Source organism: Guillardia theta (assembly GCF_000315625.1).
Source record: "Guillardia theta CCMP2712 unplaced genomic scaffold GUITHscaffold_51, whole genome shotgun sequence".
In the NCBI taxonomy this organism is placed as follows: Eukaryota; class Cryptophyceae; order Pyrenomonadales; family Geminigeraceae; genus Guillardia; species Guillardia theta.
The window spans coordinates 357704-381509 of record NW_005434623.1 but is presented as its reverse complement, the minus strand read 5'-3'; the positions used below and the strand labels follow the sequence as shown (position 1 = coordinate 381509).

Below are 23806 nucleotides of genomic sequence, written 5' to 3'. Positions count from 1 at the left end.
CCTCTCCCTGATCACCTTCCTCCCTCCCCTCCCCTCCTCTCTCTGTCTCTCCCTCCAATACTCACTCACTCACTTATTCAAGTGCTTGATCCGTTTTTGCCTCTTTCCTTTCTGCCCATTGCCCTCTTTTCCATCTCCCTGATCTTCCAGGCTTTCGTCATCTTCATTTCTTCAATGCCGTTCATCTCATCCTCACAATCTCTTCTTTCCTCCCTCGCTCCCTCCCCTTGCAATCGCTCCTGTCTGCCCCCTCCATTGAGCGCATGTCACGCAGGCCGAGCAGGAGGGAAAGGCTCTCCCGCCCTACGTCCCCTCCGTCAACCTCAGCGTCCGTGCCGCCGACAGCATCGCGTGCAGGAGCAGCGTACATGTAAGAGGAGAGGAGTCGAGTCCTGCTGCTGTTGACATGTGCTCGAGGCCGTGGTGGAGGAGGCGAAGAAGAAGTTGGTGAAGGGGAAGGAAGAGCGCTGAGGAGTCATCTGAAGAAGAGACAGTTGGGGAATAGAGATGCGATTGATAGGACGAGTAGACAGCAGATGCTGCGCGTCGAAGTTTCTTGTGGATCTTTTGCATTTCGATGAATTTTATCATCAAGCTTCATGGTACTTGACTTGTTCCCCTTGATGTTCGAAACCATCAGAGCTGTTTTGTAGCTTCTGTCTGCCATGAATTCAAGTCAGCGCTGAAAACACATACCTCTTCCTCCTCCACCACGTCAGCCTCCTCAGCTTCCCCTTCCATCTCATCACCTCCTCCTCCTCCCTTCCTCACCTGACGTTTCAGTGCCGACATAAAGTTTCGCTGCTTCGCCCATGGTGCAAGCTCGACAGCCTGTGATGATGTCAAGTGGAAAGTAAGAGGATAGGAAAACTAGGAAGGGAGGAGGAGGAGGAGGAGGAGGAGTGTGTGTGTGTGTGTGTGTGTGTGTGTGAGAGAGAGAGAGAGAGAGAGAGAGAGAGAGAGAGAGAGAGAGAGAGAGAGAGAGAGAGAGAGAAGAGAACAGCAGAGAACGAGATAGAAAACAAAGGGGCGGGGTAAAAGCGAGGAGACCCACGTTAGAATTCTTCGAGCTCCCTCCCAGCAGCATCTTTAGCACAGAGCTGCTCCCACTTTTCTTCTCTGCGGTCTGGAGGATCCGGTCAGAGAGAACGGAATTCTCCTCCATTCTCCGTCATTCTAACCTCTGCTTTCCCTGCCCCGCCCTTGTTTCCCTTGCTAGCGGCTGCAGGCTTCTCCTTTGCAGCGGGAACTGCCTTGCCCACAAGTGCGTTCTTCTTTGCAACGGCAGCAGCATGCACCTGCTCCTTCTGCTTGATAATGTTCTGCTCAACCTGCTCAGGAGTATGCTGGACAGCCTATAAACACGTCAGCTGTGCCTCTTCCACCTCAACGGCTACTGACCTGACTCCTTTGCGAGCTCCCACGATCAGAAGCTTGGAGCTTTCTCTGCAACATCGCCATCGTCATCGTCGTCGTCATCGTCATCGTCATCGTCATCGCCATCGTCATCGTCATCGTCATCGTCTCCGTCATACCTGTCGAGCAGCTTCTTGTCTCTTTGCCGACTCCTCTGCAAGATTGTGCGCTGACGATCCTTCACCTGCAAAATCAGACAAGTTAGCATCGGCCCGCCAAGGTAAAACAATGTGAAAGAATAGGAGAACGCCGGCTGAGTCGAACCTGCAAACTCCTGGGATCTTTCTTGCAACAGCTTCTTGGCCGCTTCTTCTGCCTTCAACTAGGAGCAATACACGTGAAAACAAATTCCCTGCTTCTCCCTCCTCTACCACCCCCTTGAATCTGCTTCCCCCAACCGTTTCGAGTGTATTGCATCAACTTACCTCCTCCTCCTTCTCCTTTTCTTCGTACGACTTCTCCTTGCTCTGGCTAGAGTCGTGCAGGCTCTTGAGCTGTTGCTGTACCTCAAGTCAGCTCACTATCCTCTACTTTTTCAATCCTAGCAATCAAAAGGGGAAAGAAAGAAAACAGAGGAGAGGAAAGGGAAGGAGAAACAACCTGGTAAACTCGAAGGTTTCTCTCGTCCTCCTGCGCCATCTTTTTCTCTCTCGACTCTGAGTGCTACAAACACACAAGTCAGGAGTTCTATCACTTTCCCCTAGCCTCTCCATCGGTATGCTCCCGTCCAAACTTCTTCTCTTGCTACACCTCCCCATCCCTTGCCCTCACCCAATGGGATAGCATTCAACCTGAAGTCTCAACATCGTATGTCGGATCATCGCCAGCATCTTTGTGCCTTCTTGATTGAGATTCGCTACATAGAGGGGGTCCGCCTTGCCGGACTCCTTCATGTTCAGTAGGAGGTTGTGCCACTTTGCCATCTCCTGCATCGATAGCGTTACAAAGAAATTTCAGTCTGTCGGAAGAAGGAGGCAGCGGGCGGGGGTATGCGGAGGAAGACAACATACATCCATCTCCTCCTGCGCAGCTTGAGCCTCCACTTCTCCATAGTCCGCGTATGCCATGTCAGTGTCATTGGCGATCTTATGCACAAGGCCTGAGTTGATGATGGCAGAAGATTTGGCAAGGGTGTCTATCAAGCTCTTCTTCTCGCTGTTCAACAAAAACTTCTTCTTCTTCTCTTTCAGCTTCAAGTTGTACTTGGTGAAGTTGAGATACTCCTGCCGGGCGACCTTTGCTTCCTTGTGCGCTTCTCGCTCCTCCAAGATCTTGTTATGGAGCTCCTTCAGAGCCTCTCGGAACATCTTCTGCCTGCGCAACCATTCTTCATCAGGCATCAGAACTTTCGCATCAACATGTTTACCTGTCCTGATCCATCTGAGCAGCCTTCTGCAACTTGGCGTTCGCATCCGACCAACCATTCTTCTCCCACCACTGCAAAGCAACATCAGCAGAAGATTCAATCATCTCATCATCGAGTTCGACCTCCACCATGTCGTTTCTGCCATGGCATAGCGACTTGAACATGTGTCCGCATCCGTCCCAGTAGCCCCCTTGCTTGTCCCAGTTGTCGCCGTACTCCGACTTGAGATAGTCATGACCCCAGTGCAGCCTCGTCATTGGGAGCTGTGTTGTTCTTGCTAGCCGGACACGAGTCGCTGTGTGTGTGAGAGAGAGAGGAAGATGAATGATCGTGAGGAGGGGGTGAGATGGAGGAAGGTACATCAGATCGAGGACACGGAAGCCCATCACCTCCTCTTCACCTGCAAGCTGCATGTTGCGAGCAGCATTCTCCTCCTCCAGCTCCAGCATCTTGTCGTTGGATATCTCCTTCTTGGACATGTCAAGGAACCTCCTCATCAGACTCGCCTTCCTCTCCCTCTCGGCAGCATCCGAGCCCGACAGAAACACAAGGCAGCCTGCCAGAACGACAGGCAGGAAACTTCTGCGAGCACATATTATGCCTGAAGCACAGGTACTGCAGCCCTGATGCTTTCATCAACCCGCCTCCTCCTCCACTTCCCTCCTGTCTCTCCTCCCTCATACAGGTCTTGTCTGATGTGCACATTCTTCCTCCTCCCGCCCTTCTGTCTCCCTCCTCAACTCGGAACTTGGCGCACCTGCTTCCTGCCATGGCCGCCGGAAATAGAGGAAACAAATATGTCAAAGTGTACCCTACCCCCCTAAACGTGACCATTTGATGGGAAACGATGCGGGTGATCATGACATCATATTTCATTCAGTTCATTCGCCAGGTACCCCCTTGAACACCCCACCCCACCCCACCCCACCCCACCCCACCCCACCCCAAATCTAAATTCTTTACGACCGAACAAGCATTTGCTCCATGGCCATGGCAGCAAAGAGGTAGAGGAAGGTGAGGGGCAGGAGCAGGATGAGTCGGATCAAGGGCGAGGACAAGGAGCAAGGGAGGGTAGCGGAGACATGGGCGGAGGTGCGATGGCAGCAGAAGCTTGCTTCTTCCTTCTCCCAGTGGAGCAAACGCGCGAAGCTTCTCAGCCTACTTCTTCCCTCGCTTCCTCGACATCAGAGCAGGCAGATTCTGCTGGGAGCTGTAAGAAAATGGTTCTTGATAGTTGAGATGATGAGAAGGAGGCGAAAGGTTGCTGACGGCCGGGCGGTGAGGTCGAACAGAGGCTGCCTTGTGCTGGCGCTGGAAAAATGGTGGAACGAATGCTGCAGGGAAAGGGCGGTGGAAGAAGCGGTCATGAGGAGATCGGAGAGAACTTTGCAATCAGTTATCCTCTCATGGGCTCAAATTTTAAACCTACAGAGAGCAGGAAGGGCACACCAGGACGTGGCAGCTAAATTTCTTCTTCACAAGTGCATGTTGAGGTACTTGCGCGCATGGAGTGCAGGGTGCAACCGGACGAGGGATGCGAGAAAGAACGTTGAGAGAACTAGAGAGAGAGATCTCACTCGCGCTGTTGTGCTGCACTTTTTCTCGTGGAGGTTCTATCTGCGGGAGATAAGGATGATGCGGAATTTGCTGCATACAAAAGACAAGTCAGCTCCCGATAGACTGGCTCGTTGTTTCCATCATTGGCATGCCTTGACGACTCTATTCAAGTTGCATTCACACGCTCATCAGGTTTTTGTGAGAAAGACCCGGACACGTTGCTGCAGGAAACATCTCACAGCGTGGAGAATGGAAGCATTCAAACAACAGCAGCATCATGAGAAGTTTGGACAGCACTTGGTCCGCCAGGAGACAAAACTTGGTAATGCATTGCTCTGCACATGGAGGTCGTTATGCTCTGCGAGAAGGTATACGCATCAGCTTGTACAGGCTTTCTGTAGAGCGAGAGATTCCAGGACGCTGGACCGCGTGCTAATAGGGTGGTGGAGCCTTGTGGAGGTTAAGCGATCTAACACACGTCCTGACAAGTTATATGAAGATCCTGCAAGCTGTTGTCTCCTTGTTTTTCTAAATTGGAAGGTGATATTGGATAGAGGACGGAGATCAGAGGCATTGTATGATAATCTTACAAGAGTCGCGCGTTCAAAGTCTTGTAAAGATACCTTTACCTTATGGAGTTCGTTGTCCAGAAATCGAAGAGAAATGACGAAACTGATGGACGTGAAGAGCAGAGTCAACGTTCAACTAAACTTGCACAAGCATGTAGATTCCTGGAAGCAGATCACGATGATGAAGAGACTCTCCGAACGACTTTTGGATGTTCACCTCAGCAAGCAAATAAGAGTTTCATCTGTCGAGCTGGTCGAGGATGCGTTCAAGCGATGGCTTAGCGAGAGCCAAGCGAGGATGAACTCGCTCCAGCTTCATCGACCATGGTAGCTAAAATCTACTGTAATAGTGTATGATGAGATAGCGTGATCCTTTCTATGTGCTGGAAAGCGACCGCATGGATGACCTTACATGATCGCAAATTTTGTTGACTTGGATCATTCTGACACAAATTGCAGGATGCAAGCAGAAATCATCAAACGTTGGTGGACGAAAGTAGAAGATTTGAAGCGAGTTCAAGTCAGGAGAATGATTTTTCAGCTATTGCTGTGGAGGAGGAAGGCAAAAATACTCCGTGCAGAGCGGGACAGATGCTGTGATGAAGAGGTCCAGAAGCGCCTGTACGCCCTCAAATCGACCTGTTTTCGGGAGTGGACTCGTCACAACTGCTTTGTCAAGCTCATTTCAAGAGTCTATATGAAGATGTCTGGACTCGTTCTTGGGAATCTCTTACTCGTATCTTTCACTGCATGGCATTCGTTCAGGACAAGCACCGGAGATAAACCCTGTCTGTTTGCAAGGAATGCACAGCGATATGTTGATATCCAAGGTCAACTTGCTTCTGTTGCATGTCGACTCTGCCAGAAGTGCTTTCAGCGATGGTCGGTTCTTCTCTTGTTGACCTGCAAGAACACCCGTGCAGAGGCAATCGTGCTTCGAAGGACCCGACGGGTCTCTGCTGTCATACTCTTGAGCTTGCGACAATTTTTGAACCACAAGAAGAGGAGAAAACAGATGAAGGCAAGCAACTCCCTGACTCGTTCTTCTTTCTCTCTAGTCACTAGTTCATATCTTGAACTCTTTCTGACAACATCGCAGGTCATCCTTCAGCGCTCGACCGAGCAACACATTCTCTCTTCGACGTTCTTCTCTTATCGTGAGTTTGTGGACACGCAGATGCGAATCTTCTTTCAATCCTGCCTCAACTTCTTCCCTTCCAGCAGTCAACCCAGGACGCCCCGAGAGGTGCACTAGAGATGTTTGTTGTAAGGGCGATGGGCTTTCATCTTCAACATTGCACTCCTTATCTCTGTTGTCTTTGTACGCATCATACCTCTGCTGCCAAGTGACAGTCTTTCCTTGTCTGCTGCAGGTAAATCAGCTGCTTGAAGGCATTAATGTTGCGTTCCGAGGTATCCCCGAAGAGAGTCCAGGTAGCGCCTGCCGCATTCGTCCTTGTCGATCCAAGCTGCTCTTCCTCCCCGTGAAACGTGTATCCTCCGTGCTCCTGTCATGCTTCACCCGTGTCCTGCAGCCGTCACCACCTGCTCTCTCCTTCATCCTGTCCCTCATGCCTTCGCAGAGAAAGTAGCTCTGCACAAGTGCGAGAAGGAGCTTGCCCTCCTTAAGGCACAATGCCAGATCCTTCGCTCGCAGCAGGGCAAGGAGAAGAAGCCAACGACGGGATGAGCGCTGCTGCTGTGTTTGCCCAGTCTCACACGATACAGATGGAAGAGATGATCTGTTCAGGATCTCTGAGCGAGCAAGTGAATGCATGCATGGCTCCGTTCCACCCTGTCATCAAGATCTGATCTTGGCTCTGCGATTCCATAGCACGAGTAGACTCCTCTAGCAAGCTCATCCTCTCAGGGCATGCAACGCCAGCCTGCTGCGGTGCATTCGCTGCGTTTCGGCCCGCACGAAAGCATGAAGTTCGCCATGGACTAGAAGACTTTGTTGACCGTGAAAGAGAAAGACGAGGATAAGCCTACAAACCCGCCTCATCGCCTAGTTTTACTCATCAATAAATTCCCTTTTGTTGACTGAAAAAGCAAGAGAAAGCAGGATCAACGAGTCCGCCCCAGATAGACAAGAGAGGTACCGTGAGGCAGCACTTTTGAAACGAACTTTACTCAAAGTTAAGTGAAAGATCAGTACGAGGACAATCAGCACTACAGGGTTATTAGAGGACTCAGTACTGATGGTGTCTCAGTGGTATTCTTAGTGGTTACTGGTATGAGTCTTAGTGGTAGTCTTAGTGGGAGTCCTAGTGGTGTCTTAGTAGTATTAAAAAAGGTGTAAAACCAATCAGGAGGTATGGTTCTTACTGTGGTATGGTTCTTAGTGGTATATTGGTATCCTAGTGGTATCTTTCTAGGACCAGTGAGGTTACTAGGTAGTATATTTCTAGGGCCATTTCTAGGACCAGTCGAGATACACATCTTTCTAGGACCATTTCTAGGACCTGTCAAGATACACATCTTTCTAGGACCATTTCTAGGACCAGTCGAGATACACATCTTTCTAGGACCATTTCTAGGACCTGTCAAGATACACATCTTTCTAGGACCATTTCTAGGACCAGTCAAGACAATTAAATACATGTATAAAACAAGACCACCCCTGCTACCCCTACCACACCCCCCAGCTACTACCACCCTTCCACACTGATGTAGTAAATTACTCAGCGACAGCCATGGCGCATGCAACACACCACACTCTCCTCCTCCTCTCTGCCCTTCAAGTCCTCTCTGTCCATGGCAGCTCCTCTATAGACTGCGGAGGATGCACCTTCACCGTCTCAGACGATGGGGTCCTGTCAAGAACAGGAAGCTGCCAGACTGACTGCACTTACTTGTACCTCGGAGTATCCGGCTTGAAGAACATCTCGGCGGGAGCGTTCGACGACATGCCTAGCCTGACAACCCTTTACATCGATGCGAGCGCGTTGACGCTTGTGTTCCAAGATGACATCAGCGTCTTTGACAACCTCACGTATCTTGAGGTCTCAGACGACCTGCCACAAGGGAATGTCACTAAGCTTCCTGAAGGAGTGTTCAGCCGCATGTCGAAGCTGAGTGAGATAAGGTTGGGCAATGTGGACAGCTCATTTCTGTATAGCGACATGTTCACGGGGCTATCGGGCCTACATAAACTTTATATGTATTGGAGCTATCTTACAAGTCTTCCATTGGGCGTGTTCAATGGGCTTTCAAGCTTGCAGACCCTTGAACTTTCCAACAATCGGTTGTCGAGCCTTTCCGAGGGAGTCTTCAGTGGGCTGTCAGCCTTGCAATTTCTCCAACTGCATCACAATGCACTTCTGAACTTACCCTCAAACGTGTTTGATGGGCTATCATCCTTGCAACAACTTTATGTCCACAACAATGTGCTGTCGACCCTTGGTCCGAACACCTTCAAAGGACTAGCATCCTTGCAGAATCTTGATCTCTCCTACAACCAGCTGTCTACCCTTCCTCCCGACTCATTCAACGGATCATCAAGCTTGCAGACCCTCAGTCTGTTTTCCAACAAGATAACGAATATTTCTTCGGATGCCTTTCGCGGTCTGCCGGGTTTGAAGTATCTTGGCCTGTTTGACAACCAGCTATCGAGCCTCTCCGAGGGTGTATTCAGTGGGCTGTCAGGCTTGCAGATCCTGAGTCTTTACAACAATCGAGTGACGAGCCTTCCTTCGAACGCGTTCTCCGGACTGTCTGTCTTGCAAGAACTTGACCTGAACAACAATCAAATTTCAGATATCTCTTTAAGCGCTTTCAACGGGCTGTCAGGCTTGAAAACGCTAAACCTGAACAGTAATCAGCTGTCCAGCCTTCCTTCGAACGCGTTCTTTGGACTCTCTGCCTTGCAGCAACTTCAACTGGACGGAAATAGAATATCAAGCATCTCCATGGACGCGTTCGATGGCTTGTCAGCCTTGGAAGAGCTTCATATGAGCTTCAACCAACTACAAACCGTTCTTTCGAGCAATTTCAATGGACTATCTGCCTTGAAATTGCTTGATATTCAAAACAATCAAATATCAAGCATTTCCTCGGGGGCGTTCAACGGGCTGACAGCATTGACTTCCCTCAGTTTGAACGGTAACAAGCTGACCAGCATCCCAGCAGGTGTCTTTGACGGCCTCCAATACCTTGAATCTCTCATCCTCTCTAGCAACCAGCTGGAATGCATCTCCTCCAACGCCTTCGCTTCTCTTCTCTTCCTCAAGTCTTTGAGTATCTACGGCAACAGCCTCCCTTGCGTCAACTCTACCTGGCCACTCGACAGCTTTCCAGGCTGGACCCCTCCCCCCCCTTGCGTCAGTGATACCGTCTGCACCGACTCTGGTTCAGTCTCCAACGCGTCATTGGCATTCAACGCTTCTTCTCCTTCCAATACCTCTTCTTCTTCTCCTTCCTCGCCCTCCTCCTGCTCCCTCACCGCATCCTGGCCTACAATCATCGCCAGCACCTTGCTCGACCCCTCCGACCAGCCCTCGCCCTACATCACCGGTACCCCTCCTCCCCCGCATCGCCTCACGCTCTGACCTCACCCCGCGGGTCGCAGGAGGCCTCGGCAAGCTCATGACCGACGACGAGGAGGTGTGGGTCTGCCAGTACGGCCACGCCTGCGCGCAGGTACACGTCTGCGCATGAGACGCGTCGAGGAGCGAGCTGACGAGCTGACGCTTGACGCGCGGCAGGGGAGCGGGGCGGGGGCGACGGACGCGTACTGCTTCATCTACAACGAGACGAGGTGAGAGAGGAGGTGGAGTATGGGGGTGGAGAAGGAGGAGAGGCGGGGAGGCGAGAGGCTGACGGGGGGACGCAGCGAGACGTTTCGGGCGTGGGGGCTGGCGTCAGAGCTGGGGTCACTGCTGGAGGACTAACGGACGAAGACTGGAACTGAGATGGACTTCCACGTGATGTTGAGGAGATTGGGGCAACCACTGCTTCCTCTTCGGTGTCTGTTGCCCGACTAGTCCATGGCCGAGCCTGCCTGCTCTTGTGATAAATGAACCCACGGCAGGCGAGTCTGGCTGTTGCAAACCCTTCAGTCCAGTGGTTGTGTAGTGTACTTTGAGTAAACGCTGACAGTGTGTTGGTTGCGATCATACTGAGGCAGCTGTCAGAAACGAGTGTGCCGCGGGTGCTGCTGGCCTTTCCGCCGCACCGTGAGCCCGGCGGTCACCGTAGCAACCCCTGCAGATATATAAGTTGACCTGCAGCAGTATCGGGGCTCTACTTATTGATCATAAGAAGCGACAGAGACCCCAGCTACCTGTCCGTTATCACTATTACCCTACCCCTGCGGCCTCTGAGTGGATACTCGAAATCGTCTGCCCTCAGGGCCTGGCCCCCTGCCGCGCCGCACTGAGATCTTCCCGGGCCAATGCCGGTCAGCCCGGCCAGTCAAACACAACTTGAGCAGGATGCAATTATCTGATCGGCATCTTTATCCTCTGGGATCTCCGGGGATCCAGCCTCTGCTGTTATGAACGCACTCTCAAGAACAGGAAGCTGCCAGACTGACTGCAGTACCTTGTATTTCGGAGTATCCGGCTTGAAGAACATCTCGGCAGGAGCGTTCGACGACATGCCGGGCCTGACCGAACTTTATCTCAACACAAATCAGCTTACTAGCCTGCCTGCAGGAGTCTTCAATGGACTCTCAAACTTACATTACTTGTGGATCTCCGATAATGGACTTGATGTTCTCGCTGCTGGAGTGTTTACAGGGCTCTCAAACTTGATCCAACTTGGAATCGACGCAAATGCGCTGGCCTTGCTGTTTCGAGATGATATCTCTGTGCTCAGGAATCTGACTGAATTGTATGTCAATAACTATCGTGACCCGGCTCTGCAGCTACCCAAGGGGGTGTTCAGCCAGATGGCAGGTCTGGTATCCATCGTGTTCACGAACATAAACGATGCATTTATGTTCGAGGATATGTTCGATGGCCTTTCCAGCTTAGAGGAGCTGTACCTTTCATACAATCAGTTGACTAGTCTACCACTGGGAGTCTTCAACGGGTTGTCAAAGCTAGTTACCCTTACCCTCTCTAATAATCATGTCAAAGAATTACCTGCTGGAGTCTTCAACGGATTGTCAAGCTTGAAGTTTTTAAATCTAGGCCATAATGAGCTTGAAAGCCTGCCATTAAATTTGTTTGACGGGTTGACGAGCCTAGAACAAGTTACTCTGGAATGGAACCAGCTGACAACAATTCCTGATCATATTTTTCAAGATCTCTCGAGCTTGAAGGTTCTAAACCTGTTGTCAAACCCGTTGAGCAGCCTTCTTCCAGGCGTGTTCAGTGGGCTCTCAAGCTTGTCCGAGCTAACAATTGATGCAAGCTCTCTGACCTTGCTGTTCCAAGAGGATATTTCTGTACTCAGCAACTTGACAGTGTTGTCTATTTATAACAATTTGCAAGCAGTGCAGCAGCTACCTAATGGAGTGTTTAACCAGATGCCAGGGCTCAAGCATTTGATGATGTCCGGCAATGTTGAGTTGAAACTGCAGACAAACATGTTCAGCCGCCTTTCCAGTTTAAATTATCTCTCCCTCTCACACAACAATCAGCTGACTAGTCTGCCTCTCGGAGTCTTCAACGGGCTGTCAAAACTATATTTCCTTGAACTCGCCAACAATCGAATCACAGAACTTCCACCTGGAATCTTCACAAGCACCCTATCAACCTTGGAGAGTCTGAGTCTCAATAGCAATCGGCTGACCAGCATCTCCGCGGGTGTCTTCGACGGCCTCCAAAGCCTCAAGTCCCTCAATCTCGGCGACAACAAGCTGGAATGCATCTCCTCTGACGCCTTCGCTTCTCTTCCCTCCCTCTGGTCGTTGAATGTCTACGGCAACAGCCTGATCACCTGCTACAACCCTTCCTGGCCCGGCGGCAGCATGCCACATCCAGGGCTTCCAACATGTGTCAATGAGACCGTCTGCCCTGGCTCTTCTTCTTCCAACGCTTCTTCTCCTTCCAATTCCTCTTTTCCTCCCCCACCTTCGCCTGCCTCCTGCTCCCTCACCGCATCCTGGCCCTCCATCGCCGGCACCTTGCTCGACCCCTCCGACCAGCCCTCGCCATACATCACCGGTACCCCTCCTCCCCCGCATCGCCTCACGCTCTGACCTCACCCCGCGGGTCGCAGGAGGCCTCGGCAAGCTCATGACCGACGACGAGGAGGTGTGGGTCTGCCAGTACGGCCACGCCTGCGCGCAGGTACACGTCTGCGCATGAGACGCGTCGAGGAGCAAGCTGACGCGCTGACGCTGACATGCTGCAGGGGAGCGGGGCGGGGGCGACGGACGCGTACTGCTTCATCTACAACGAGACGAGGTGAGGGAGGAGGTCGAGGAAGAGGGGGAGGAGAAGGAAGAGAGGCGGGGAGGCGAGAGGCTGACGGGGGGACGCAGCGAGACGTTTCGGGCATGGGGGCTGGCGTCAGAGCTGGGGATGCACCGAAAGATCAAACCGAGCTAGGAGACTTACTCTATGAGTCAAGGGGCAAGAAACTGCGAGGACTGTCCGGGGGTAGAGGGTTGCCGGCAGTGCTAGATGCCGAGACAGCTGAACTAAGAAGAGTAAACGACATTACCCGATGAGACTTGAGGGAGGCTAGACCGCCTCCTCCATGCCCGACAGCCTCTCGAGGCGGCAGGAGAGAAACTCTCGCAAGAGAACCTGCACCGAGAGCATGACGATGATGATAGACGGATGGGGATGATGTGAGATTGATGATGATGGAGAGGAGTGATATGACCAGATCGATGTGAGAACTATGACTGTTTTGGTGGGATTGGTGATCAAACAGAGCAACAAGTAGGAGATCCAAGGAGATGATACATAAACACAAGGAGAAAAACATGCATGGTGCTCACAAATCATGGCGGCAATGTAACAAATGATGATGGTGGTGACGTTTGTGTGCGTGAGACTTACCGTGGCGTATGAGTTGGACGGAAGGACGAAGGAGACGCGAGCAGCAAGAAAGGCTCCCCCAGCATCCTCGGCTCTGTGCACCAGCAAGGAGGGAGAGGTTTCAATCTGCGACAAGCTTTGAGGACAAGGGCAACAGATCAGCAAGCTCAGCACAAGCACCAGCAACAAGAGCAGCAGCTGCCGCAGCTCAAAAGAAACAAGAGAACAACACCCAATAGATCAGAGACTATCAGCAAGACCGATCTCAGGCTCTACTTCTCTCGACCCTCCTCGCCTCTATTTCTTTTCCTCCTCTCCTCCTCTCCTCCTCTCACCTTGTCCGGCGCTCTCGAGCACAAGACGCTTGTCAGGTGACGATCGTCCTTGTAGCTCATCAGCTCCATCGAAAAGTTCCTCGGGATCGTGATCAAGCTCCGTAGAGCAATCCTCCTGTTTCCCTGCTCCCATCCGCCTCCCCGCCTTTCCCCGAGCCTCCCCTCGTCTCCCCTGCACTCCTCCTGCTCTCTTCCTCCTTCGTTCTCCTCCCAGTCCGTCTGACCAGGTCGACGAACAACCCCCCCAGCAGGAAGTGACTCGAGACAGAACACCCGCGACGCTCCTCCCTCCTCCTCCTCCAAATACTTCTCGACCTCCTGCCGCACCTGCTTTTCGTCACTGCAAGGCAGACGCACGCAACCAGACCTGATGGGAGGGGAAGGGGCAGGGACAGTGAGCGTAGGGGATGGGAATGACGACCTGGAGACATTCTCTCGTCAGGGCGATGAGTTCCTGGAGACGGGAGGGGGGGTTGAAGGAGCAGGGAGGTGGAGAAGTGACGAGAGGCAAAGAGAGCAAACGAATGAGGAAGAGGAGGAGGACGAGGAGAAGGAGGAGGAGGAGGAGGAGGAGGAGAACATGGGGAAGGAAAGGATCAAGCAGGAAGAAAAGGAATTGCGTTCCAAGGAGACACAACAAAATGTTTTTGTCAACAAACTCAGTACCCCCATCAAAGGAACATTCACATCGATCGTCACACTGACTAACGGCAGCGAGTGTGAAAGCAAGACAAACATAGACATCACAAGTGAAGGACTCAAGCATGTCTGACGCGCATACCTGCGAAATGCTGTACCTCTTAAGCTTGACATCGCCCTCTGTTGCATGGAACTGACACCCCAATCAGCAGAACACAATTGAGCCCCTCGCAATTGCTTTGATCTCATGCTGCCATCGCTACTCTCTTAACTTCTTCTCGGCGTCTATCGGTACTCACATCCCAACAGAAAAAGAAATCCGCAACCTGAACAATCTTCTCCTCCTCCTCATCTCAGCCATCAGCATCATCTTCATCCTCCTCATCATCTCCATCCTCGTTTACATGAGCTACACCATAACCATTTACATGAGCTCCACCATAACAATCTCTCTTAGAGCGGCGACAAAAGTCATCGCAACAGGCAGCACCAGGTATTGATTCTTTCTCCCCATGTTTCGCTTCTGCGTGTATCCCCGAGCATCCGTCAGCAAGACCAGGTCTCCCGCTGCGACTTCTTTGGAGCCGTAGAGCTCGATCTGCAACAGAGCCAAGTTAAGCCTTAATGACCTGGGAACTTGAGTCTTGATGATGTCAGCGTCCGTAATCGAGATGGTACGGGAATGCTCATTAGAACGTTAAAGGTTCTCCCTCCCGCCCCTCGCTGCAGTCCTACAGTCTCACCCATCCCTCTAGTACCTCTACAATCGTCTCTTTCCTTATGAACAACTTCTGGTTTACCCGCTCAGGATCTACTCTACCGTAAAACAGCCCGCTACCGTCTCTCTGTATCTCTCAAGCAACGAATCTCTTCCCGATTTGCTTCTCACCCGTCGCGTCGCTGCCATGTTCCATAACAAGCTCTCAAAGCTTGACGCATACCTGCATGACCACGTCAGCTCCTCCCCACCTCTCGCGTCCTCCTACATGTTCCTGTTGCTCAGACTGAAGATCGCTTCCTTGTGACCGCCTCCTTTCGCAAGCTGCTCGTCCCCAGCAGAACCGAGCACCAATGACCCATAAGAGCACATCAGAGACCAGACACTCTCTTCTTCCTTTCACGTCGTCTACTAGACCTCATCTCTCGTCTCCCTCCTCTTCTCTCTGCTCCCTTGCTCTTCACCTCTCGCAAGATCGCAGTCTCGCTCTTTGCAAACGGAGGCATCCTCGAGAGCGCAATGCCGGCGTTTCCATTCTCTTTGTACTTAACCTTGAAGGGATCATGGAAGTATCAGCTTCTCCCGTAAGCGCTCTGGATCAGACCTTGGCCCTCCTCTCCCCAGGATCTTTCGCTGTTGCTGGATCCATGATGACCTGGACGGGTCGAGTCAGCGATCACTCAAGTACAGTCATCATCATCTCCTCCTGCTCCTGCTCCTCTACCTTTTCCACCCCCCCCCCCAACCACCACCACCTCCTCCTCCCTCTCTACCACCACCACCAGCAGCCTCATCTTCATCACCACCATCGCACGGGTACTGCATAGCAGCGTTACCTCCACTGCCTTCTCCCACTCTCGTAAGATGATCCATTTCCCGACCTCAGCCTGTCCCGCCCCCCACAAGCATCAAGATCCTCCCTCCCATCTTAGAACATGGGCTGACCGAAGGGACGGACCCAGTTCCGAAACGCTGGAGGCCAAAGTAGTTGATGAAACCCTAGACAGCAAGCAGCACACAGCATTCAGATGTAGATGTAGGGATTCAGATCTCGTTGGGTATCAAGTCCCTGGTTCATCACCTTGCTCTTCATCCTTCTAGCTTGCTTCTGCATTTTATCTTCCCCTAGCCCTTTGTCATATATGAGTCCACTACCTTCCGCATGCAAACTGACCACCCTGCCTTGAGCCCAAACAACAATTTTAAAACCACGACTACCCACCCTCTAACCCACTTAACCCCCATTGCACCTCGGCTGGACATCGACTCTCCGAAACATGCGGGAGTGCGCACATAAGAAAAAAATATGGAAAATGGGAGCGAAGGATCAGAGAACGGGGGAGAGAAGGAGTCATAGGTGGAGGAAGAGGTCAGGCAGTAGCCCGAGCCAGCATATTCAGAGAGTTCATGAATCGCGTTGTGATGTAACATACTCCAGAAATACCTTAAGGAACGCGCCATGCATGATCATGCATTGACGCACCATCTATCGATGGCCGCGATAACACGAGTACAGTGTGCATGGTCATGATCTCGAATAGACATATGGATGCTGCGGGTGATAGACAGAAGATTCCTTGAAGAAATCATAGCCATACCTGTGATGTATACTGGCGTTAACAGTACACATCGAACGCCAGTATATGTCGCAGGTATGGCTATGAAAGTATACATCGCAGGTGTGGCTATATGAACAGTTCAGTTTTCTGTTTAGCTCCTTCACTTTGCTCCAATCTAGACTGTCTGCTGCACGCCTCTCACGCCTGTTCCAGCATGACCAGGAAAGAAAGAAAGCCCCTGCGAAAACGAGCACAAAGGAGCCGAACGAGGCTCCTGCATGTGACACTGGACGAGCTGGTGCCGGTGTACTCGGAGCCAGACGGTGGGAAACTTCGGTCAGGGAGGACCGTGACCCAGTTGCTGCATGACCTTGTAAGCTACACGAAGTCGCTCATGTCTCCTGTAAAGCACGTGAAGAAGGTATGGAGTTGTGTCTCGTTGAGTTGGGGAGCTGCTGACATCGTTGCCAGGAGCCGCGGACGACGAGAGAACCGGAGGCAGCACTGAGAAATGAGACCATCCGGCGAGGGATGTTGTCGTGCAGGACAGAAAGCATGCTGGTCTTCGACAGGAGCACTCTGCGGGTGGAAGATGCGAACGACGGCATGCTCCGCTTTCTAGGAAAGCTGCCTTTCAAGGGACCACAGGGCTACAGCCTCCTGCACCTCATCCACCCTATGGAGCAGGGGAGGATCACTGCCCTCCTCCGCATGCTGGATCATCAAGATGGAAGGTTCTGGATGGAGACAGAAATCCTGCGGTTCTCGGGGAACGGAGGGTTCTGTGGCAGCAGATGCTCGCTCTTCTGCTCAGCAGCAGATAGCAAGAGAGGCTTCATCTTCATAGAACCATGCACTTCTCTGTGCTTGCCCAGGTCTCCACCGCTGGGGGGAGGGAGCAGGCGAGGCGGTGACTTTGAGAGGTGTTTTCAGTTCGAGGAGATTTGCTCCTCGAGCTGCCCGCTAGAGATCTGCAGTCTGTTATCCTCTTCCTTAGGATCGACGTGTGTGGGATGGTACGGGACCATCGCCCATTTCCTCAGTCTCCACCAGAAATCAGATCTTGTCGATCAACTACTGCATGAGATGAAGATCATTCGACGATCCGGCGTCGTCCTTCGCATGATCCAGTTGTGGTGCCGGGTGACACACAGATCGAGCTCCGAGATTTCCTTGCAGATTTACTTCCGTCTGAAACTTCCCGTCCTCTTTGGCTCGCATGCAACAGACTGGCAGCTGGCTCTGGACATAAACTTCTCCAACAACTTCGCCATGGTAGCCGATGGGTCCTCAGGGTCCTTCACGGCATGGGAACTTGACTTTGACTGCTGCGATGATGAATTTCGAATCCTCGAGCTCAAGCTCAAGGAGAACGGCAATCGTCTCGAGTGCTGCCACAGCAGGTGCCCTTTCCCTTCGTGTACCTTCCTCCTTTCATTCTCTATCAGCAACTTTATCTCGTGAGATGTTGTGAGTATTTCCTAAACATTCGCGAGCAGGTTCCTGTATCTTTCACCCGACGAGTTCCACTACTCAGGATATATCCCCTCTTCTCAGGTCAGGCCTCTCTAAGTCGGCTATAACTTCTCACCCGATACCTCAGACGTTGGAGCCCAAAGATATGAAATTCCACCAGGTGTTCAGCAAGGTCTCCCAAGTACCTGAATGATCTGCGTGTGCTCGAGCTTCATTGCCATCCTCTCTTTTATTCTTTTGCACTGTGTTGATGTCTCAATACCTCACTGTAAAATAGATAAATCTGTCGATTGCTAAACAAACGTTTCCTCCACTTCAGAAGCACTTCCGATGTACCACGGCTTTCCCGCTGTCCTTGTACTCATCTATGCTGATCCACATTTGTTGGAACCTGGTCAGAGTCAGACAGGAGCCTACTTTGCTGCTAAACTCTCACGTGGTCAAGGAAGCGAGGATCGCTGCGCCAACAAACACGGAGTACTGACGCTCCTCTGGAGCGACAGTCTTGACCTGTTAAGAGATAGGCGGATGAGCCTCAGCCTGCCAGGACATTGTTTGGCTCAAACCTTCATTGTAGGAGGAGCCATGTTGGTGATCTCCTTCTGCATCCTTTCAGGCAAGCCTTTGTACATGGTTGTGCCGCCTACGGTCTCACATCAGAGTCACAGTGGCAGAGAAGCAAGCTAAACCTGAGATAACGATGTTGGAGTACAAGTCCTTCCTGATGTCGACATCGCACTTCATGATGCTGATAAGCAAGGTAAGGCGGCAGAGAATCATATGCCGCAGGAGAGACATCACCTATTGTAAGTCATTTCGTGGATCCCGCTGGCTTCTAGGCCGAGGACCTGGAAATTATAAGAATACCCCGCATGTTCCATTGCCTTGCGTACAGCCGGGTTGAACAAGGCTTCGGGGCACCGGAACCTCTCGTTTCCGATCGTGATGACCTGTAACACACGCATAAGATCCGCAGAAGTAGAGCAGCAATAGGGCTTGACCTGTCCATCGGGCATCTCATATGAGACTTCGCAATCATTAGAGGTTGCTGCTTTCTTCATCTCTTCTTCGAAATCCAGAGCAACCTGAAGTGCAATATGGGTGATCACACAAACCCTCGAGGCATGCAATCTCACATAACACAGCTTCTCTTTGATGTCCCTGGCAATTTCCTTCTCTGCGGATGTTGTGAAGCTGTATCCTCTGCAAGGTGGACCTCAACGATGAGTACAAGCATCGTCGCGATCAACCTCTCAGACAGCAGCTTGCACATGTATTCGGTAAGATCACGCCCAGCAAGGTCAAGCCTCAAGATTGCATGGGGGAGTGCGTATCCTTCATAGATAGGAACAGTGTGGGAGACACCGTCACCAGAGTCAAAGACCTGAACAAACATGCAAAACAAAATCAGAAAGCCTCACAATGGAGCAAAAAACATCACTCACGATGCCTGTTGTCCTCCCTGAGGAATAGAGGGACATCACTGCTTGTACTGCAACATAAAATGCAGGGACGTTGAAGGTCTCGAAGAAAATCTCGCACATCTGCAGGAGGACATCACCCGGGCTTGTCATGATGTCATGGCTGCTGATACCTTCTCGCGGTTGACCTTAGGGTTGAGCGGTGCCTCAGTGACTAGGATGGGATGCTCGTCGGGCAAGACGCGGAGCTCGTTGTAGATGGTATGTCTCCTGTCAGGGAGTAAGCAGGGGGGAGGCACGGCCAAGTGAGTCCCACCAGATCTTTTCCATATCATCCCAGTTGCTTACGACGCCATGCTACGCCGACGAGTCAGCCGAGCAGCTGTGAGGCTCTTCGCTCACCTCTATCGGGTATTTGAGCGTCAGGATGCCTCGCTTGCCCATCGCCTCGTCTCCGTAGTAGGCGTTGGATTGTCCGGCTCCCACCATCACCCCTGTGCAGTAGATGAGATGGGCAAGCAAGCAAGGGCACAACAACCTTTCTGCTTGGGCCTTCCAATCACATTGGGAAATACGACTCGAGGAGCTTCATCGTCTGCATATCCAGCTTTGATTCTCCCGGTTCCATTGTCGATGACCTTGAAAACGAAACAAATCAGGTTGGCAGACCTTATCTCTTGTATCCGCTTACCACTGGCCTTCCGACTTCTTCATTTTCACCTTCAGATTCAGATCCTGACATCTGCAAGAAGCAATCAGTATTCTTTTGCTCAGTATGGGACTTAGTTTTGCTGTTAGGTGAGTGAGGAATTTTATATTTTAGCTGAGGTATCGTTTCCATCGTCATAGCAAAATCTTGCGATGAAATGTCTTATAACGTTTGCTCCTGTACAATATCTACATGCATTCACTTGATTTTAGGCTGGATTTGGCAGGACGTATCATTTTGTAGAGTCATGCAAATAAATTGAATCGATTAATTCCCATCAAAGGAAAGCTGTGTTTAAATTTAAGCTTTCTCGCATTTGAGAATTGCTATTCAGCATGCCAGCATATCTTTCCTTCTGGAAGAATGATTATTGCCGTACCCATCTATCATTGCAGCAATCCATCAATTTGAAAATATTTCAATGGCTCTTGCCAACTCCTGAGACCTTTCAATCTCTCATGATATCTCCACGACTCTAGCTTTCATCATTCAAACTTCATCTCTCTCTTGTCTCTTCTCTCTCTCTCTACCTCTTTGTCGCTCTTCCCTCTCCCTCCCTCCTTTCTACCCTCCCTCCTCCTCCGCGTCACAGCGCTGACGTACGCATCTTCCCCGCCTTTCCCAACCCCCCCACCCCTCCACCCCCCCCAGGCTACACCACTCTAGCACTCTACCCCTGGCACTCTTCACTACCCCACCCTGTGATCGTTGGAAGTACGGCGGAACCAGGTATTTCTATCACTCCCACCCCTGGTAATCAACACTGATGAACCCCTACCATACCACCGTTGGTTAGCCCAAGCAGGAGCCCCATTGAAGGGCAGACTCGGGAGGTCCTAGGTGACCCCTGGTTAGCATGAGAGTACTACCGGTAGTGCCACAGGAACTACCCTGACTCAAACTTCTGATCAGTAGTGATGAGAAGACTGGTCAAACCTAGCGACATAACGGATTTTGTAACGGTTCAAGTGTTATCAGAAGTGGCGGTATAGGGCATCCGACCCGGCCTTCCCTAGCTAGTGACTTCAACTGGCAAGTTCAAGGCTTTCCTGTGAGATCTTGACTCAGTGAAAGCTCTCGGCCCTCCAGGCTCGCCGGGAGTCCTTTGTCCGGGTCCGAGTCCCGGTCCGATCCGGGCCGGGCCCAACTTGCAACGCGGCCCCGCTGCCAGGCTGCCCGGCGGCCGCTGGCCCGCGGCCCGGGGGGGTGGCTACCCGGTGACCCGTCGTCCGATCCGATCACGGTCTTTGACTCCGAACGTCAGTGAGTTGCAACGTGACTCTACACTGATCGGATACGTCAATATAGTTAGTTAGTAAGTCACTATCATTAATAACTGTACTCGCCCAGGCTACACCACTGGTGACCTCCCTCCGAGCCGGGAGCCCCCAGTGCGGCCTGAGCCTCGGAGCCTAACTCAGGCGCCCGTAACTTAGTGTAAGTCGCGTCCGGGGTCAAATCCCAAAAGAGCTGAGAGCCTCTGTAAGGAGTCCAAGCGGAGACTTTCGCTTCGTCTGCTCTTCCACCGCGATCTCAAGTTGCCGACGCTCCTGCAGCATCTTGCATCAGGACCACATAAGGACAATTTGAGGCAACTTGAAGATCACCAATGCGCAAATGGCAATGTGTTTTGCTAGTGTGGAGTTCTGCTTCTCAAGCGCCTCTGATTTCTTCTGCAGTTCCACTTCCTCATCTGATCTGCGGTGAGAACAACAAACAGTGAGCGGAAGAGAAGAGAAGAAGCTGCGCGGTACTTGGAACTTGGTGTGCCAGCAGAGCCTATCGGTGACGTTAGCAAAAAGTCAGCACAACCGTTCAGGTGTTACTCCGCGATGCCTCCAACGCGTGAGGATGAGGCAACTGTATCGACGACTTGTCCTGCCAAACGCGTTGAGAAGCGTTCAGGTCGGCGATAAGGACTGAAGACCTTTTCAGCACTCTCAATAGGGCTGAGGGTTGCGCGGAGAAGGGAAGTGTTGTTGTTATGAGCTGACAGAGCTCATGAGATATATCGCAAAGAGCGAGACACATGTACTTGGACTTGATCCTGAGCTCATCTTGCTCCTCTCGAGCTCCAAGCTGTAGAACAGGGTGAGGACACATAACATGCTGACCATCACATGGAGCAGTACGTCAAAAACTCAACTTGCTTGCGCAGTTTGCTCAGCTCTGTCAAAATGCAGCTTTAGAATTGACAGCTGCTGATTTGACGTTTTTTCCACACACCCATGCCATTTCGAGCATCAAACTCTCCCGAAGAAGAATGACGGTACTTGGACGACCTTGAGTCCCCGAGAACAGACACCTCTGCTAGACTTACCTCTTTGAGTGCAATGGCATTCTGATTTGAGACGAGTCGAGGTCAAAACCATCAGATACCGATGATATGATAATCTTTCAGTTTTCTGACCTTGATGCAATCTCTTTCAGCTTGTCTTGCTTTTTCCTTTTCAAACTTCAGCTCTGTAATTTGCTCTGAAAAACGAAATCTCTGTTGACAAGTTCAAAACCTGACTGAAGGCTTTCATTCTGTCGAAGCAAGTTTCCTATTTGAATGTCTTTTTCGTAGATTTCAACAGCATGGTCCTTAGAATCCTTGAAGAGCTACCCACAACAAAGATGATCACAGGTAAACGTACAATCAGGTGTTGCATCATTTGCACCTGCGACTCGAGTGCAGTTATCTTGATCTTAGACTCTCTCAATCTCATCTGGCACCTTCCATGCTCAAGGTACATGGCCACGAGCTGTCAAGAAATGTACCTCCAGCTCCTCTACAGCGTTCTTCAGCCCGAACGTTTCACAATCATGCTGAGCCTGAAGGGAGCAGGTAAGGGATAGATGCCGCGTTTTGCCAGCATAGCTCTCACTCTTGACTGCTGAAGCTTTTCTATATGAAGCTTTTCTCGTTCCTGCCCGTTGCATCACAAGGTAGGCGGAAAGCAAACGGCCTTAGCACCTGACTTTCCAGGAGGGCAATGTTCGTGTCTTGAAGATCCCTTTTCAGCTCGTGGATTTTTCTGGAGAAAAGTGAAATTCTGAATAGCTCAGAACGAGTGTTTGTTCCCACTTTCGCATGCTTTCTACGACGGTCGTGGTGGATTGGAGATATTCCTCTGCACACAAGAATTCACGTCCACGGACTGGGACCTTGGAGCTCTAACCGGTGGAAATACCGTCAGCACTCGCCTCCACATGCCCGTGCCCTGTTGCTTGCTGTAAACAACGACAAGTCTGCCAGCGAAAACCGAAAGGAGTCAACCAGTGAGGGAAGAGGAGTTGGTTGAGATGTCGATATATTCTCGGGTAAGCTGGCAGCTCTTCAAGTTAGCGATGGGCGAGGAAGACGAGCACATCCGAGAAGGAGAAGGGGTCAGAGATCGTACTCGGAATGTCAGGACTTGATGTTGCCTGAGAACATCCAGCTTGACGCTTGTCCTGCGAGAGACCACCGTCAGACACATCGCAACCATAGTGAGAATGTTGAAACTCTGCCCTCTCGGCCCACAGATGAAGCTTGTGACTTGCTCGCAATCCATCGTCTTTCTCAAGAATGAGCAGCTGATCGTCCCTTCCGAACACGATCTCAACGAACCTTAGCATCTCTTTCTTGAACTTTCAACAACTTGTCCCCCGCCTGTACTCCCGCCTTCGCTGCAGGCCCATCCTGTGAAGCAACTCATCCTACAGTATCACAAGGGAGAGTCAAGCCTCGCGAACGCTATGCACGACCAGGACGCCATCCTCGTTGTACTTGAGGCGGACGCCGATCCCGCACGATTCTTGGTGGATGTGTCAGGTCAGATCGCTTCGACGTAACAACTTTACAGGAACACCTGCTGTTAGATCCATTTCTGCTGACTCGCAAGGCAGCGAGACCTTTTGAGTGGCCTGCATTGTATCAGCATGTCCGAGTGTTTCTGTATGCTTGCAGTGGCTTGAAACCGGAATTGGGAATTGATCTCGCAGTTCTCATCCTCTTGCCCGCCATATTTTTTCACATCTCAACCACACTCTATCACCGTAAACGATATCATTATGGGCGAGTGTCTCCTGCGAGATCATCTCGCCTCTTCTAACATCATTTGCCTTACTAAAGGT

The 23806-nt window shown here is 51.4% G+C and overlaps 8 protein-coding genes across 8 annotated transcripts; 4 read left to right on the top strand and 4 right to left on the bottom strand.

Annotated features, from left to right (window-relative positions):
* Positions 1–636: 636 nt before the first annotated feature.
* Positions 637–3261, bottom strand: GUITHDRAFT_111364 (hypothetical protein; the record flags this gene model as incomplete). Its single annotated transcript, XM_005829615.1, has 13 exons — positions 637–660; positions 772–831; positions 1182–1355; positions 1402–1446; positions 1536–1600; positions 1681–1738; positions 1842–1916; positions 2017–2079; positions 2208–2342; positions 2427–2730; positions 2783–2853; positions 2911–3077; positions 3183–3261. 13 exons carry the CDS (start codon positions 3259–3261, stop codon positions 637–639), a joined length of 1320 nt encoding a protein of 439 aa, XP_005829672.1.
* Positions 3262–5002: 1741 nt separating this feature from the next.
* On the top strand, positions 5003–6598 carry GUITHDRAFT_141091 (hypothetical protein; the record flags this gene model as incomplete). Its single annotated transcript, XM_005829614.1, has 5 exons — positions 5003–5235; positions 5368–5428; positions 6008–6154; positions 6282–6342; positions 6444–6598. The coding sequence occupies 5 exons, from the start codon at positions 5003–5005 to the stop codon at positions 6596–6598; spliced, it is 657 nt and encodes a 218-aa protein (XP_005829671.1).
* Positions 6599–8069: 1471 nt separating this feature from the next.
* GUITHDRAFT_73681 (hypothetical protein) lies at positions 8070–11128 on the top strand (the record flags this gene model as incomplete). Its single annotated transcript, XM_005829613.1, has 2 exons — positions 8070–9139; positions 10882–11128. Coding segments are annotated over 2 exons (1317 nt in total), but the record flags the coding sequence as incomplete, so codon positions are not given.
* Positions 11129–11383: 255 nt separating this feature from the next.
* GUITHDRAFT_141089 (hypothetical protein) lies at positions 11384–12410 on the top strand (the record flags this gene model as incomplete). The annotated part of the gene is made up of 4 exons (XM_005829612.1): positions 11384–12023; positions 12079–12149; positions 12214–12266; positions 12344–12410. The coding sequence occupies 4 exons, from the start codon at positions 11384–11386 to the stop codon at positions 12408–12410; spliced, it is 831 nt and encodes a 276-aa protein (XP_005829669.1).
* A 1836-nt stretch (positions 12411–14246) lies between these two features.
* Positions 14247–15654, bottom strand: GUITHDRAFT_141088 (hypothetical protein; the record flags this gene model as incomplete). Its single annotated transcript, XM_005829611.1, has 8 exons — positions 14247–14420; positions 14712–14763; positions 14809–14864; positions 15005–15091; positions 15145–15195; positions 15377–15427; positions 15486–15539; positions 15622–15654. 8 exons carry the CDS (start codon positions 15652–15654, stop codon positions 14247–14249), a joined length of 558 nt encoding a protein of 185 aa, XP_005829668.1.
* A 659-nt stretch (positions 15655–16313) lies between these two features.
* GUITHDRAFT_111360 (hypothetical protein) lies at positions 16314–17768 on the top strand (the record flags this gene model as incomplete). Its single annotated transcript, XM_005829610.1, has 4 exons — positions 16314–16520; positions 16571–17502; positions 17599–17656; positions 17703–17768. The coding sequence occupies 4 exons, from the start codon at positions 16314–16316 to the stop codon at positions 17766–17768; spliced, it is 1263 nt and encodes a 420-aa protein (XP_005829667.1).
* A 19-nt stretch (positions 17769–17787) lies between these two features.
* On the bottom strand, positions 17788–19740 carry GUITHDRAFT_95624 (actin protein; the record flags this gene model as incomplete). The annotated part of the gene is made up of 15 exons (XM_005829609.1): positions 17788–17966; positions 18012–18085; positions 18142–18218; positions 18265–18323; positions 18377–18423; positions 18469–18525; positions 18577–18660; positions 18712–18778; positions 18826–18959; positions 19021–19119; positions 19170–19266; positions 19313–19353; positions 19399–19490; positions 19535–19634; positions 19688–19740. Coding segments are annotated over 15 exons (1157 nt in total), but the record flags the coding sequence as incomplete, so codon positions are not given.
* A 1419-nt stretch (positions 19741–21159) lies between these two features.
* GUITHDRAFT_141085 (hypothetical protein) lies at positions 21160–23602 on the bottom strand (the record flags this gene model as incomplete). The annotated part of the gene is made up of 16 exons (XM_005829608.1): positions 21160–21255; positions 21313–21403; positions 21518–21583; positions 21633–21784; positions 22026–22046; positions 22116–22180; positions 22216–22309; positions 22369–22416; positions 22469–22522; positions 22576–22617; positions 22665–22725; positions 22776–22821; positions 22870–22921; positions 23301–23372; positions 23438–23487; positions 23542–23602. 16 exons carry the CDS (start codon positions 23600–23602, stop codon positions 21160–21162), a joined length of 1071 nt encoding a protein of 356 aa, XP_005829665.1.
* Positions 23603–23806: the final 204 nt, after the last annotated feature.